We start from the raw sequence: 16,128 nt of genomic DNA on the forward strand, positions 1-16,128 counted from the left end.
ACTGAAGAAACCAAACAAAGGAACACAGGAAAATTCTCATAATTTCCAGATTGAATACGGTTGTGGGAGGAAATTAGCCTGTCATACAGACCCTGAAGTAAATATTTCCAGGAAAGCCAACACAAGTCTAGAAATGTGGCAAGTCTAGATTTCCACAAATGAAAGTCTCAGGTGTCCTTTTCATTATATTTTATTTTTTCACTATGATTTTTTGTTCTGTAATGTATGCTCATTTCAGAGACCAGTTGCTAGTCTAGGAGAAATCTGAGAATAAATACATGAACACATCCATGAAGTGGTGTTCCTTTACTTGTTTCTCTCAGTATAACATGGCCATGTTGCTTGCTGAATAATAGAGAACTGATTTTTCCTAGTTACAATACATGTATTTCAATTTCTGATACTACCGCTTAGCAAACGCATACGTCATCAGTTGTCTCTATTCAAAATTCCAATTTTTCATAACGACATGACAGTTTTATGGCAATGTTTTTATTGCTAAAAAGGAAAAATCTGTGTACTTAACTTTGTTTTATTGGGATTGTTTTAAGGCAAATGATGAGAATATACGATCATGTTTCACCAATAAAACGAAGTTTACTGCAATGTGCCGTGACATTCAAGGAAACTAGTCATTAACAATGATTATAAATGCAGATAAAATTACATCAGCTAACAAAGCTGAGTTTGTTCCTTCGGTTACGTAATTTATGGTGGCATGAAAGAGTTGTATGTTATTACAGTAATGTGTGAATGAATTAGCGACCCGCATTTTAATGTCTGTAGCATTCTCGCTCGTGTTTACATTTCTCCACGAACACGTGTTATCAAAGGGAAATCCCGACAATAACAGAGGTAGTTCCCATGACGTCACGTAACGGGGTCTGCGCACGCATCGCACGAGCCTTACTGTGTGTAATCATTTGTAGCAGGTTTCCATCCATGGCGCAGACGACAGTGGTTAGCTTGCGAGATGTGAATGTATTGAGTGAAAATCTGCGACAGTTTTTGTAGCGTGGATGCAGCAGAATGGCGGATAGCATTGTTGAAGGATGGCTTCGTTCTTTGAATCTTGTACACTACACACAAGCGTTCTTAGACAATGGTTATGACGACTTAGAGGTGTGTAAACAAGTCGGAGAGGCGGATTTGGATGCGATCGGTGTCACCAAGCATGATCACCGAGAAAAGCTTCTGCGCGCCGTACGGATACTGAAAGAAGAGGGAGGAACGGCAGTGTATTTCACTCTGGAGGACCCTATCTCGTCGGAAAACAGTTATGAGGAGACAGTCGTGTTCGCGGATCTAGGCCCTGCACCTGAATCCCCTCCACAGGGTCTGAGCGCCGAGGCCTACGACGCTGGGAAGACAGCCCTGTTGACGTACCCTAAACTTCAACTCAAACATATATTGAGGGACAAGTTAGTTGAAGATGAGATCGACTTGTCTAATCCGCCATTCACTACGACGGTAAGTTATGTTCCTTTTAGAATCTGATTTTCAGTGAAAGTGTGATGCTGCCTCGTGTTGAAAATTGTCTGGGATCGGTTTGTAAAATAATGGATCAAATCGCCTTGGGAAAAAGGGACTGAAAAAGAGACATAATCGATGATAGTTCACATGTAAGCGTTATCACTTTTTCTCTCTTTTATTCCACCGAGACAGAGGATCCTTTTTGTATATTGCATTAAATTCCACACTGTGCAACAAACCAGTAACGAAGTTGCCATTCCCGTACAGGGTAGTGACGTGATCAAAGACATACTTAACGCGGTGATAGCAACAATGGAATGATGTTCTGAAATTATATCATTTATATCGTAGCAACTTCAAGGATTGATTTGGTTCCGGCGGTGGTGAAAATACCGACAACGATCTTCGGATCTGCTGGAAAAAACGAGCCAAGACCTTATAATCCTTCTTTTTCTGAAGAATCAAATGTTATGTTTATTGTACTCTTTTTGCGATCTTGGGAAAGCGGTAATATGGCAACTCTTAGACCATCCTTCAATCCGCAAGACCAATTCATAATCCTTCAGCGTAGAGAAAACTCGGACATCGTCCAACGTAAACAAGCAGGGAATATCCTATCCTTCAAGCAAGAGTGCGAAACGGATTGTTCTGAGATACTGTTCTTTTCCCTGATACAATACATGTTTACACATAAATGTGTGAGGTCAGTCTGTCAAATCCCGACCCCCCACTTAGTCTGGACTCGCCATCTCCCCGGGATCGACACGCCAGGCGGTCTCTTTTGAAGTACAACAACCGAGTCAACTTTCGCTAATGTTTCCGTCTACCCCTACCCCAAGTCATCATCTTTTCACCCCCTTATGGTAATCAGATTTCGTTATAGGGATCATTGTTCATTCCTGTTCATTGAGGCATGACTGACTTGGGTTGACACATTGTGGTTTGGGACTGATTAGATCAGACACGTATATGATACCTCTTTGTTCAGGGTTGTTTCTAACCAGTACAAGTGTGGGAGAACAACATTGTAAACCTTAAGTTATGGTCTCAAAGCAAAGTCAGGGGTGTAGCTGCCACTGTGAAAAAAGAAAAAAAAGACCTGTGCTTACTCATGACTTAGGGGCCATAACTTTTGCTAAAAAGATTTGGCAAGCTCTCAATACTCTCTAGATATTGCAACCTATTGTCTTACATGAAAAGATGGCTTGCTATGAGCCTGAAAGTCTGTTTGACATTTTGTGCAACATCCATACCGAAACATCGCATCATATGCAATAAAGAAGTTGTTATCCATTAAGAATCTTACCCTCTTAATATCAGATTTGTTGAGTTATTTACAGATAATCATGGTATATAATCGTAAAATAATCACCTGAGCTATCTACGTTAATGTTATGTAATTCAGAAGCCATTCATGTTAAGTCCTCTTTAGATAGGCTAAGGAACCTCATTGATAAGATGAGCATGTTTAAGATATGCCCATTTCTTCAGTGGCCTCATTGGCACTTCATCAGGGGCACTTGCTGATAGTAGTTATTGTCTGTGAAGTGCTTATCCAGGTTGATAGCCCCAATGATGATGAAAGAAAGCTTACTGCACTGGTTATTGTTAAGAAATAGAACAAAGTTTAGTATGTCATATAGTTACCATGACAATGAGAATGTAAGCAACCACAATAATAGTCAATGATAAAATACACAGCTGCCATAATCTCTGGCATGGCATATTCACATTAGTGAAATGATGTGATATTAACTTTCAAAATTGACAGTATGGCATTATGAACAGTACATATGCTATCTCCCACTGCTGTGCATCTCATTAGAAACCTTGATTTGTACTGTCTTAGTTAATTAATTCTGCACCTATCTGAGATGTGCATTCTGCCAATTCAGCTATACACTGAGGCAGTTTTCTGAGTCAGTCATGTGTAACTGGGTGTGAGGTGGGATTGACAGAGGATTGAAATAGCATTGCTGTGGTCTGGTGACTATTTTGTACACTGTTGTCAGTTGATTACCATCATCTGTGGCTAATTGCTGTTTTGTCAGTCACCCAACCATAACACATTTGTTATTTATATGATAGTCCAAACGTTAACCACTTCAGTTTATCAAAACAGTGAGTTAATAGTTAATGAGTGTGTGTATTTGTGTTAAGATTTAAAGCTGTGTAGATTTTAAAGCTGTATTGTTAGCAAAGGAAGCCTCTAGCCTCAGGCCATCACAGATATAAGTGTGTAGTTAAAAGTCTATTTTCTGTGTCATAGTGTGAACTGATAAATTCAATAACATGCAAAACTTTTCTATGTGAATGTATTTGTCATCATAACTGTTTCATATATACCGCTGACAGGTTTAACCACTGGCTAAGTGACAGCATGTGAGGAAAACTATTCAATGAACTAGTAATAGAGGTGTGACATCACACTGGAGAGCTATGTAGAAATAGTCAATGAGTAACAGTGGTATGACATCACAATCGTAAGCGAACCATGCCAGTATGGTGACAATGGTTTGACATCACAGGAAAGAATATATGACCCAGGAGAGACACTGTTGTCATCACAAGTGGGCTACATATTCTGATCAGGTATTTTATATGCCAATGTTTCCTGCTGTGAATACAGTATGTAAACTGAGATGTGACCAGCATACCTCCTGGCATATAATCATACCTCTGTTGTCTCAATCATGAACAAGCATGGTTAACAGTGGAGATAAGTAGGGAATGGAATGAATCATGTTAATGGGGATCTAGTTGTTTGTTTTGAAGCAAACAAGAATTACTTTGATAAATATTTCATGATATTCACCAAATGCAAGTAGACTGGCAACCAGATACTAACTGTGGATCCACCCACACCATTGCAGAACCTTGATCATGTGTACAGTCATGGTCTGGCTCTGAGTCTGAGTACCTTTTTCATTACAGCTTTCAGTGCTATCTCTAAGAAAGACATTTCCAACCAAATACAAATCAATTACATTTTTATGAATTATGTCAGCTTTGGTTAATTTTGAGAAAAATGGTTATAGGAATGATTCATCAAGACTTTGAAATTAAAAACTGTACAACCATAAGACATTATTCCTTGTCACTATCCAACATTTACTTCATTTAAAACTGAGGAAATTCAGGGTTTTTTTCTATGAACTTTCTGTGAAAAACGTTTCAGTTTTGACCAGAAATATACTACTCAAAAACCTTGATGATCATCAGAATAGTTTTTACTAATGTCATGCTCTTAGTGACAACTATAGTAATCTGAAAGGATCAGCTGATCCTTAACTAGTTTGAGTCATACAATCAGGTCAATCAAGTCAATAGAACTTATACATCAAGTGAGGCCTTTATTTTTGTAGTAGTTCCTCACAGGTAGTGTCAGCTTGTAAGGTGACCTGAACTTTGTGTAATCTGCAGTGGAGGACATCCATCATAAAGCCTATTCAGTCATATTGGGACGAGAGACACCTTTACCTGGTGCTATGACAGGTGGGGAGGTTTCCCTCTTGTTGGGACAGGTGGGGAGGAACTGTACAACAGGACACCGCCTACAGCGAAGGCATAATGTTTATTCATGTCCAGTCAGTTATGTAGTCTGGTGTAGCTGCCCATTCTGGCTATTGTATTCCTAGGTATTTGGTCTTGATATACAAGTGTAATTTAGTTGGAGTGGACTTTCACCTTGTCAGTGTTTCCATATTTAAACAAATGGACTTTTCATTGATTAGTTATTCATTTTATTTACTTGTGTGGTAAACAATTTCCTTAATCATAGGTTTGTGATACCAAGCTTGTTGACAATGACATTTAAAGGCATATGCTATGTCCTTGACCAGGGTCAGACATTGTTCCCCCAGGTAAGAATAGGAAGCAGGGAAACAAAGCTGTTCAGAGAAGGTTGAAGACATTGTCATTTAGCAGATAAAGTGACTTGGGCCAAGTTTACAGCCACCTGAGAAAATGCATCATTTGGAACTTGAAGGCATATAAAACACTTGTCCATATTAACAACATCCATGGTTCACTTGATGGAGATATTTTTAATTCATTAACTCCCCCCACATAATTAGGAATTTCCTTTGCCTTCTAGCTGTGTGACCTAGTGGGGCCATGTTACCAGCACACTCTACCACCAAGATGTGCATATTTAATCTCGTTAGCCCGCATGCTCAGATCACATGTCCCGCCTCCAGCCAACGCTAACTTTACATCTCGCTTAAAACAAAATTTAATCATGGAACGTTGAAGTTGGTTGGAATCTGAACTTGATTGCATGCTTTAGCGGTGGGTTCCTTATGATCAGGGGAGAGTCCTATGTTTATGTAGTATGCGGAGTATGAAGATGAGTATTGATTATGTAGATGATCTAAATAATATGTATCAGCTTATTTCACGCTACATATCGAAGATGCATTGTTCTGCTTCTAATAGTGTTGTATGTGGAACTATGTACAGCCACATATCACACAGCCATGACATGTCTGTATTATACAGTGTTACACATTGTCCATTTATCACATTGTAATATCTACATTGTATTAATTCATGTATTGTTTTTATATCACATTGTAATATCTACATCCCATAAGGTTGTGTACTGTCTTTATGACAGCACTAAGTTACTGGAGTGTGCTAAACGATTAAAACATACATGTATATAATTTCTGGTGTTTCCTTCCCACTGTGATATTGCTGGAATATTGCTTAAAGCAACATTAAACAAAACTCACACACTCACTATACATATACTAGGTGAAAATAGCAGTAACACATAAGTTCAAGTTTTTTATTCTTCTTACATATGCCAGTATACAAATTTTAGCAGATGGTTAGATATATATGTGTATGGTCAGGTGTAAATTGAACCAAACTGAATGTCAAAATACATCACCATTTACAATTACTAATTGTTTTTAAAATGATCTAATAGAAATATCACACATCAATGTTGATCATGATAATTTGGGGCAGATATGCAATCTATGCAATCAAGACTTATTTTTCTTGGAAATATGATTCAAACATATGTTGGTGTGTGGTGTGTTCATATGTGAGTGTAACACTGACTTCATGACAATGCCTGCCCAATGTTGTTGTATTTAATGCTGATCATATTATCAGATTAAATCCTGAGAAAGGGAGACTTTGCTGCCATCAGAGAAGAAACTCCAGAATAGTTTGATGCATGCATAAATGTGCTTTTGTATGTGTGCAAGAGTTGTGATTTATGTGCAATAAACAATTTTATTTATCTTAATGTTTTAGTGTGATATACATGTTTCACAGACCAAATGGCCAGATTGCTATGTAAACGTTTTAGTCCTGTCATTATGTACCATTTATTAGCATGTGACACAACTGTAAAATGTTTTTCTACTTCAATTTCTTCCATAATATTGTCCTGAGATTGCAAATGTTCAACTGCGATCAGACCCAAGTGTGACCAGTTTTAAATCCCAGAAAGAATGCTGCTCCTGTGAGCTGAGTGATAATCCTGGGTGTCCATCTTGCACGTGTTCTAGGATATGATGATTTGACATCCACGTTAGCCCCACAAGGCTAGTTAAACAAAAACAATACAAAGCCTACCTCTAACATGCTTAGTGTTGTTTTGCAACCTTTTGTTGGTTTTGAGCAGTTTAATTTTCAAATAATGGCACTGGCCCCCACCGCATTTAGTCTGTTTACTCAAAAGACAGGGTAAATATGGCAAGTAAACACAAGGGCTAGCTCCTAGAGGGTCTGATGTGTCAGAGTCTGAAGTTTCTCTCAGAGCTGAGGTATCTGTAGAGTGCAGCCGCATGTAGATGTGCAAACTCAACTGCATGTCTGTACTGCAGCAAGACTTGTGGATAATGTCTGTAGATATGCCACTCAAAACAAGATGAGCACTGCCCAAGTCTTTCATATTCCTGTATTTTATCCATCATGAGAGATTCATTTTGCCTCTATCTGCTCATTTTCTATTGTGTCACATGTGAACGTTATATTGAAGAGCTGAACCTGTTAGACTGATAGTACAGGGAGGTATTAATATGATGGAATCAACGAAAATATCATTTTTTATTAGTTATATAACAGTACTTTTTGAAAAGCTCATACATGTTGTGTTTTTATTATATTTATATTACTGATTCAAGATGCAAGATATTAGTAAATGTGTAAGTTTATTTTCCATGCAGGAACTGTGCTGATATTCTTGAAACTGTAACTGTTTCCATAATAGGTCATGATAAGAATACAAAATACCAGTAGTGTGTTGTATTAGCATCATTTCTGAATAACAGCCCCTCAACAACATGGTATAAATCTATTATATCATAGCTGCATGAATGTGGTATTGCATAATTCTATGAATAATATATGAACATAATAGCTATATTGAGAGATAAAGCCTGTACATTAGATACTATTTTGTGGGTGTTATGAATATGCAAATCATTGATTGGTTTTCTCTGTCAGCAGCGGCTGTGTCTACAAGTGCATTGCTATAACACCTAGTTTCTCCTGGGGGCTGTTTTATGTCCCGTTTAGTTGTGATTGCCGGGAGATCCTTCTGCAGGAGCAGTCCCTTCATTAGACACAATTTCAAAAAGCGAGGCTTCATACTGAACGAGTATCGACACACGAGGGGGCTTTTGTTGAAATCGCCTACCGTTTCCATGGCAGCCATCAAAATGAAAATCATCGGTTTTTGTACCATTATTGATTCGGATGGGATTATTTTTATGAATGAGTTTACAGGTGAATTTCCTCAAGTTAAGAAATGGTTTATCAATACCCGGCAGCAGTTTGCAGTGGTTGAGATAGGGAAGAGTGATAGGCGTTATCATTGGCAATTCACTGTCGATTCTGGCATCTGTGACTTGGAGATATTGACAGGACTTGCCTCGCTTTATAGAATTTTCTTCATACTTTCAAATGATTAATTAGCAACAGGATAGATGTCATAAAGAAAAGTATTTTTCTTACTTTTCAATCTTATCTTAGCCAACAAATGCTTGTCAAAGTGCAGACAAATTTGATTGGATGGTCAGGCTTGCAGACATTGTTGATGCATGTCACCACATCCCAGTAACAGATTAATACTCACATTGTCAGTTTTTTGGGTTTTTTTGTTGTTGTTTTGTTTTGTAAACATATTATATTCATGATATGGAAATAACATGAGTATAGACTGGCACAACAAGCCAATGGCTTATGTGACTATTGCTCCATTAGATGTAACAATACAGTCAATAATTAAATTCAAACAATTATGTCAATCTCCAGATTGTCTGATCCAGATTATTGACAGACACTTGGTATGAGGCAAACACCCAAACAAAATTTGTTAGTTGTTTTGGTTATAAACATTAAATTGACAGCAGATGGTGAGTCTGGTATTTTTCACAGTGGTAGGTGTCTGTCTGTATAGGGGCTTATGTAATTACAATATTGTATGATACCTTATTATGTACTGACTCAGGTCATTCTGGGCCCTGTGGAAACAGACTACTATCCATAGTTCAAAAAGGACATTCATTTTATCGTCACTTAGTATTGAGTCATTAAATAATCTGTTAATTACAGCTTGTATCTTGAGTTAATCTGGATGGACACTGTGTGAACCTGGGTTTATCAGATCAAGGCGAAGCAGCTAGATTGTGACCAGGGCACAATGACCTGAGGAACACAGGTCATGGTGTTGGTCAGTTGACTGCTGGGATTACTGCCTCATGTAAACCTACATCCTGGATCATCAGTAAATTATGTTTATGGAAGAATGTCACTTGTGAATTATTTTCTGACAAGAATCAAAGTTAAATCTTTGGTGCATCAGATTAGAGATACTTTCTGACCCTGCTTGAACTTTACAAACCATTGTGCTTACCAGGGCATGTCGAGGATTTATTTCAGAATGGTTTGACATTTGAATAGAAGGATTTACTTTTGAACAGTGGGAATGATTCAGATAAGAAGAAAAGCTTTCATCTTTATTGCCAAAGTAAAGTGAAAAGCTCGTTTGTCAGTTGAGATGAGACAGTTAGTTCCTCTGTAGACAGTGCAGTGTTCTGTTGAGTGGTTGTGTAAGTGTAGCATAGAAGTATATAAGGCAGATGCTGGATCTGATGTTCTGTAGTCCATTATGTCAACTGGATGGCTCACAAACACTCAGTAGACTAATGAAATGATGTTTAATAATTCATAAAACCCACAGGAGAATTGTTGACATCGCAGTGCTTTCTTTTTGACCGAAGTAAATGAGCTTGGTTGCTGTGCGATGATATGCGCTTGCTTCAGTAACAGTAAACAGCTGTTTCACCAACCTCCACCAGGACAGTAAACGGTCTCATCAATAACAGTAAACAGCTGAATCCCCAGCCTTCACAAGGACAGTAAACAGTCAGTGCAGGATATGCAGTAATGTCCTGTTAGTATGGATATCTTGCACCACCCTACACTTAATGCAAGAACTTCTACAAGATGGTCTACAAGTTGCTAAGTTAGAGTTTCTGAAGTGACATGAATCAGTGTAAGTGCAATGAGGTACATGGTTGCAACACATTGCAACTGTGTAGCACATGTAAGACTCTGTTAAACCAATCAGGAGCAGTGTTACATCACACCTGGTGACAGCCACACAAAGGACCTGTCACAGATGGTATACAGAGATGTTAGGTAATGTTATAACACGAAGGCACTGCCACAGGATGGGGCAGAAGGTGGGGAGGAGGGGGACAAATGAGGATTAGTGTGCATGTTAGTAGATCAATGCAGACAGATGTGCATGTTCTTAACATTGCAGCAGTTAAAAGTAAAATGAGTAATGTGTTATTAATCGCAACTGACTTTTTGTTGTAGCAAGAAACGTTCATTAGCCGATGTAGTTATGATGTAGTGTGATGTTTGTGTGTGTTTTTCATGTGGCAATTTGTCATAAATTTTCAGACATGTATTTCCATAAGGTAAATTTTGTTTGTTTTCATTCGAAATATCTGACTCATGGTGATAGTTTCTGAAATATATGGTTTCAGTGATTTTTCTTTCCTGACATGTTCTTGGAAAAGAAATTCCTCCAATGCGGGTGACATTTTTTACATTTGTTGATATATGAGTAAAGTGAAATTTGTGTAACTTTACACTTTGAGAAAGGAGAAGTTCAGCAAGAACAATTGATGTAACTGAACATGAGTGTGTTTCGCAGCCTTATACAATGCACAGCATAACTGCGACATTATCAGGGGAAGCCATCTTGTCTGTAGTGTGCCCAGACCTATATTGTGACAGCCTTGCCCACTTTGTCTCCAACAACCAGGATCACTTTCGTGACTGTCAGATCAGTAGAGGATGTAGGTTGCTACATGAGGAGGGGGTGGGGGGTGGGGTGGGGGTGGGGGTGTTGGAGGGAGAGGAATCTTGTAACCATAATGGTAGATTCAGAGACCTGAAAGTCATGTGGGCGAAACATAGGGCAGAGTTTAACTGTAAAACCTTTGACAAATCATTTGTACAAAGTGTGGGAAATTGAAACAATGTTTGGACGTGGGCATGGTTGGGACATGACATGTTTTTAAATGGCTCTGTGTTTGTGTTATCTCAGAACCACACCATGATTTATGAATCCTCTTGAGTAAAGTTCTTTGAGTTAGATTGTGTGTATGGCTGAGCATTGATTTTATCATTGGCACTATTCCAAAGCTGACATTTAAGATTAAAAGTTTCAGATATTGTGTTGTTTTTACAAAGAGTGAGTTGATTTTTCAAATATTCCTTTACTTTGTAGTGATTTCCAATGCTGAAAGTGGTTTTTAACACTTTCAGAAATGGGAAATATCTCTCTTCTTAAACCAGGGAGAATAGTTTTATGCCACTTCCCTGCAGTATTCCAGAGGAGACACCAGAAATGGCTTCAGACATTGCACTCATGAAGATATAGGCCAGAAATGGTCTTCAGTAACCCATGCTTGTCATCAGAGGCAACTAACCCCAATTGTGTATATAAAAGACCATGCTGTTCATCACTTAATTGTCTGGTCCAGACTAGATTATGTACAGACTGCTGCTATATGGCTGGAATATTGCTGAGTAAGGTGTAAAACTAAACTTAGTCTGTCGTACAGACCCTGAAGCAAATATATCCAAGAAAGCCCATGCAAGTCTAGAAAATGTGGCAAGTCTAGATTTCCTTAGCTTCTGAAAATGAAGAAAGTGTCAGGGCTCCATTTTATTATATTATTATTTTTTAACTATGAACTTTTTTCAGTAAAACATGTTAATTTCAGAGACTAATTGTTAGTCTAAACTAAACTTACTAGCTTACTTAAATCATTAGGCTACCCCATCACGCCTCCAGCTGAAATGATAGCAATGTGTACTGTCTTTATTGCTGTCACCCATGCTGCTGCTGCTGCTGCTGCTGCTGCTGCTGCTGCTGCTGCACCAGGTATATGCACTCCAGGCTCTAACTACAGCAAACTACCACTTTCTAGTGAAGACCAGGCTTTGTTTTATGCAGATCAATTAGAGGCCTCCTCGATGCAAATACACATGGGTTCAGAAGCTTCTTCAGTCTCCCTATTCTTAGCTGGAGAAGATGTTTGGAGTAAGTGAGAAGTCAGGGTTATGATCCACTGTTTGTTTTTCTGATAAACTGCATTTAGATGAGTCCTGTGTAGAATGCATCAAGTGCTAAAAGTAGCATATCTAATCTGAGCTCTTTGCTTGATTACTTCTCTGTATGACATTACATTCCACTTCTCTCTTCTATCTGTTAATACACAGTGTGGTAGAGTAGCTAAGTGGTTGAAGCATTTGTGTGTCAAGTCAAAGATCCAGGTTCAATTCCCAAATGTGTGAAGCCCATGTCTGGTGCCCCCAGCCGTGATATTGTTGGAGTATTGATAGAAGCAGAGTAAACCCAAACTCACTCACTTTGTGGACAGACTACTTGGTGGGATAGGTATGTGCATCAGGTGGCTCCTCATTATGAGAATGATTGGACATTGATTCTCCACAGGGGGGAAGTATGCAAGTAACTCTCCTGATGTCATCTGTAGCCTGTCCATCACTGCTTGAATAACATGGTGAAATGTGGCATGAAAACATACTCATGTTTACGAATGTGGAAATTGTTCTCCTTGGTTGATGGTTGACATGTTACATGAAATTGGGACTCACTCACCCTGTAAGAAGTTCACATGTACTGGTGGTGAGCATTACAGAGGCCCCTTAGCTGACTTGTGAACCTGCAAAGCGACTCCTGAAAGGCATGCATAGGAAGCACTCTCACAAGATAAGGTTTTCTCACTAAATTTCATTTGATGATGTGGTAATCTGAAGGCTCAAGCCTGATTTGCAGGCAAATGTTGTGATTATGGAGTAGGGATTGGTCCCTGCTTCTGACCTGGGGTTCACCTGGACAGGATTTCCATTAAGTAATGATGAGGCAAAACCTGGCAAATGAGCAAATGGTGAAAAACATTTAGAACATGAATTTTCAACCGACTTGGGATCTGTAGGAAGTGAGAATCAATTTTGTGAAAACAGTTGAGAACCAGGAAGATGGAACACATAATGAAGACACCTTATTTTATTACATCTGGATGGCATTTACTTCTTGCCAGTGCATTGGGGGAATGAAACCAGAAGTGAAGTATCTCTATAACCCTGTAGTATGAATGTTAATGGATATGTTTGTTGTTAAAAAACAACTCTCAAGAAATTTAGTGTTTGACGTATTCATGATTGGAAATATGTTTTACCCACATTGCACCTGTTCCCAAATGGATTCTTACTGTAGTATTGTTTACCAGGTCAGTGAACAATGGTTGTTCATAGTATCTGTTTCTTTAACAGTCGGTTAGCTGAGTGTATAAAGTGTTCGCCTGTCACACAGTATACCTGGGGTTGATTCCCCACATGGGTACAATGTGTAAAGCCCTTTTCTGGTGTTCCTTGTTGTCACATAGCTGAAATATTGCTAAAAAGCGACATAAAATAAAACCAATTTCACTCATTTAACTGTTGTGAGTATATTCTACTGAGACAGGTCGCCCTGATGACCTGTCACTGAGGTGATGAGAGGTCAGACAGTTGCTCCAGGTCATGGAAATAATTCCAGTGTATATTGTCAGTCTTGTGACACTGACAGATGTTTGCATGTACACTTGTGATGAAGAACAGGTCATTCTTCTTGTCACCACTCTATCATGCCTATATACTAGACTTGGTATTTAATGTCACCCTCTGTAACCCGTACATGAATGTGTACAATGCAGTGCACATGGTTCTACCTACAATATGCTGTAAGTATGTTTGGCTTTTAATTGGTATTCATCATGATCTGTTACCAGCCTGCATACAGATACTGCATTGACCATTGCTGATCATTGGGTCTACCTTTTTAAATATTACAGGGTACATTGCATGTTGTGGCAATTTTTGTATATAATGTTGGTGTAGGGGTGGGGTGAAGTAAGAACATACTTAACGTTTTGTATATGTGACAAGAAAAGTCAAATGTTACTTGCTTGGCAGTTCTTTTATTTAGCATGAACTGAATGATAACGAATTTATTACCTTGTTGAGACAGCAGTTGAACAATATTTCAAACTAATTATGTTTTGACATGTGCACTTTCACTTTTGACTGATCCTTTGGTAAGCCTCCAGCAGTTGCTACATTGTGTATACAGTATCTGAAAGTGAGGTGGTAACAAATTTATACCCAACAGAAGACACACACATATCAACATTGTATACAGTGTTTATTAGTGTGTAGTGACATATACAAAACTACTCATGCACATGCAGATTGCACAAGCAAACGTTGGTTGTTGTTTAACATTGTATTCAGCAGGATTCCAGCTATGGCAGCAGTCTGTAAATAATTGAGTCTGAAAAGACAATCCAGTGATCAACTGTATGAGCCTCAATCTATATAGTTGGGATTCAATGACATTTGTCACCGAAATCAACAAGTTCCTTTAGTCACCTCTTATGACAAGCGTGGGTTACTGAGGACCAATTTAGACCGGATCTTCATGGGTTCACAGACCAAAGAAGTGACTCAGAATCTCATCCCTTTAACTGTTGAGTACATCTTGCTTACCCTGGAAGGGATCATCGTTTCAAACATGAGAACAAGCCTTCTGAGTGCATAGCATCATGTCTTCAGGAGCATTCATAGTTAGCACAGTACATTAACAACTTCAAGTTAGGTTACCAGCTGGAAAAGTTGAAAGGGAAAGTTATTGTGTGTTAACAATGTAAAGAATTAGACATTTTAACATACATTAGTCATTCCTGCAAGACAGTTAGAAGTTTAGGTTACGACAACAGGGAGGGGAGGGGAGGATACTTGCCAAGCAATTTGTCAGGAGGATGCATTCCGGCACAGCTGCACTGTGCTACCATGATTCTAATGAAGCTTCTGACATCAGACTCGTCAAAACCTCAACATGAACCCAGGAGAAGCATGCACACAACAGACATAAACAAATTGGTTTCTAACAAGACTAACAGTAAAATATTTACTGTTGAAGCCTGTGTTGTCATGGGAAGGCTGAACAAGGGGCATAGTGGATAAAGGAGCCTGACTTATCTTCAGCTGAAACCAGGGACATGACAGGTGATGATGGTAGTATGTGGAGGGCTGCTACCCTGGTCAGTCTGTCTGTCTGATGAACTGATACCATGTGCCACTGGCCTCTCAGCAGGAGGTGATTGACAGAGTCATTAGTGCAACAGAAACTATAAGAAAAACAGAAGGGGGCCTTGGTCAATGTTGATAATGAAAATACTGTTATCAGGGAGTAGACACATCCCAATATGTTACTTTGTAGCTTTTTTATATCAGTATTGATCTTGGAGTTCCTGTGTTTGCGCCTCTTGCTGCAGGTAGAGAACATTGAGGTCATGCATATGGCATGCTGCTTCTGAAAACTGGAGGGAGGATTTATGATGGCAGGGCAGGATACAAAGCATGAACATGCCTAGTTGTTGGGAAGAAAATGATAACGCGTGGAGGTATATGGTGTGTATCTTAATGGGATATTGGATAACCTCGTGGTTAAGTCATGCATCAAGTGGAATGTCTTGGTTTAATCCAGCACATGGTCTCCATGTGTCACGCTGAAGATCTATGTGTTGTGTGACTTAATGCTAGTGACAAACCCAGCTTACTGCACTGTCCTGCTCTGTTTGAACTATATTCACCCATAGTTTATTGTCACACCAGACTGGCCAAGGATAGAGCCAGGGCAATCAGGCATCAAAGGACCAGTATGTTCATGGTGGGGAAGTTTGTAAAGGTTGTGTAAAAACCTTAATCAGTCACACTTGAGTCATCTTGACAGGACCTGCATCTGTTGCTTATGGGTGTAGGGAGATAGTTCCTGCTCAGGCAGTTTTGATGTCATTTTGGATTAGGTTGGACAGTTAGGTGTCACCCAGACATGAAGCCCCAGTTCCTCCATGTTACCGTAGATGATGTAGCATGTGTTGTATTATCCCAGAACGTGAAGGTGATCGCCACCATTACGACAAACAGAAAAGAAGAAGACTATCTCTTTACAGCTGATGGGACCTCTGAAGCATTTTATGAAGCAATAACAGAACCACCTGAGGTCACACCTCGTAAACAGTGATTGATGTATGCCCCTACAAA

At 39.0% G+C, this 16,128-nt stretch overlaps 1 protein-coding gene across 4 annotated transcripts in view; it reads left to right on the forward strand.

The window, feature by feature from the left end:
- The first annotated feature begins 908 nt into the window (after positions 1-908).
- LOC137286568 (SAM and SH3 domain-containing protein 1-like) overlaps positions 909-16,128 on the forward strand; it is a 102,229-nt gene continuing 87,009 nt past the window's right edge. For all 4 annotated transcript variants that reach the window (XM_067818493.1, XM_067818494.1, XM_067818497.1 and 1 more), the window contains exon 1: positions 909-1,470. In XM_067818493.1, coding sequence (XP_067674594.1) covers positions 1,030-1,470 — 441 coding nt within the window. In that variant the 5' untranslated portion in view covers positions 909-1,029. The remainder of the gene's footprint in view (positions 1,471-16,128) is intronic.

The sequence above is a fragment of the Haliotis asinina genome, chromosome 6 (genome assembly GCF_037392515.1).
Source record: "Haliotis asinina isolate JCU_RB_2024 chromosome 6, JCU_Hal_asi_v2, whole genome shotgun sequence".
Classification (NCBI taxonomy): Eukaryota; Metazoa; Mollusca; class Gastropoda; order Lepetellida; family Haliotidae; genus Haliotis; species Haliotis asinina.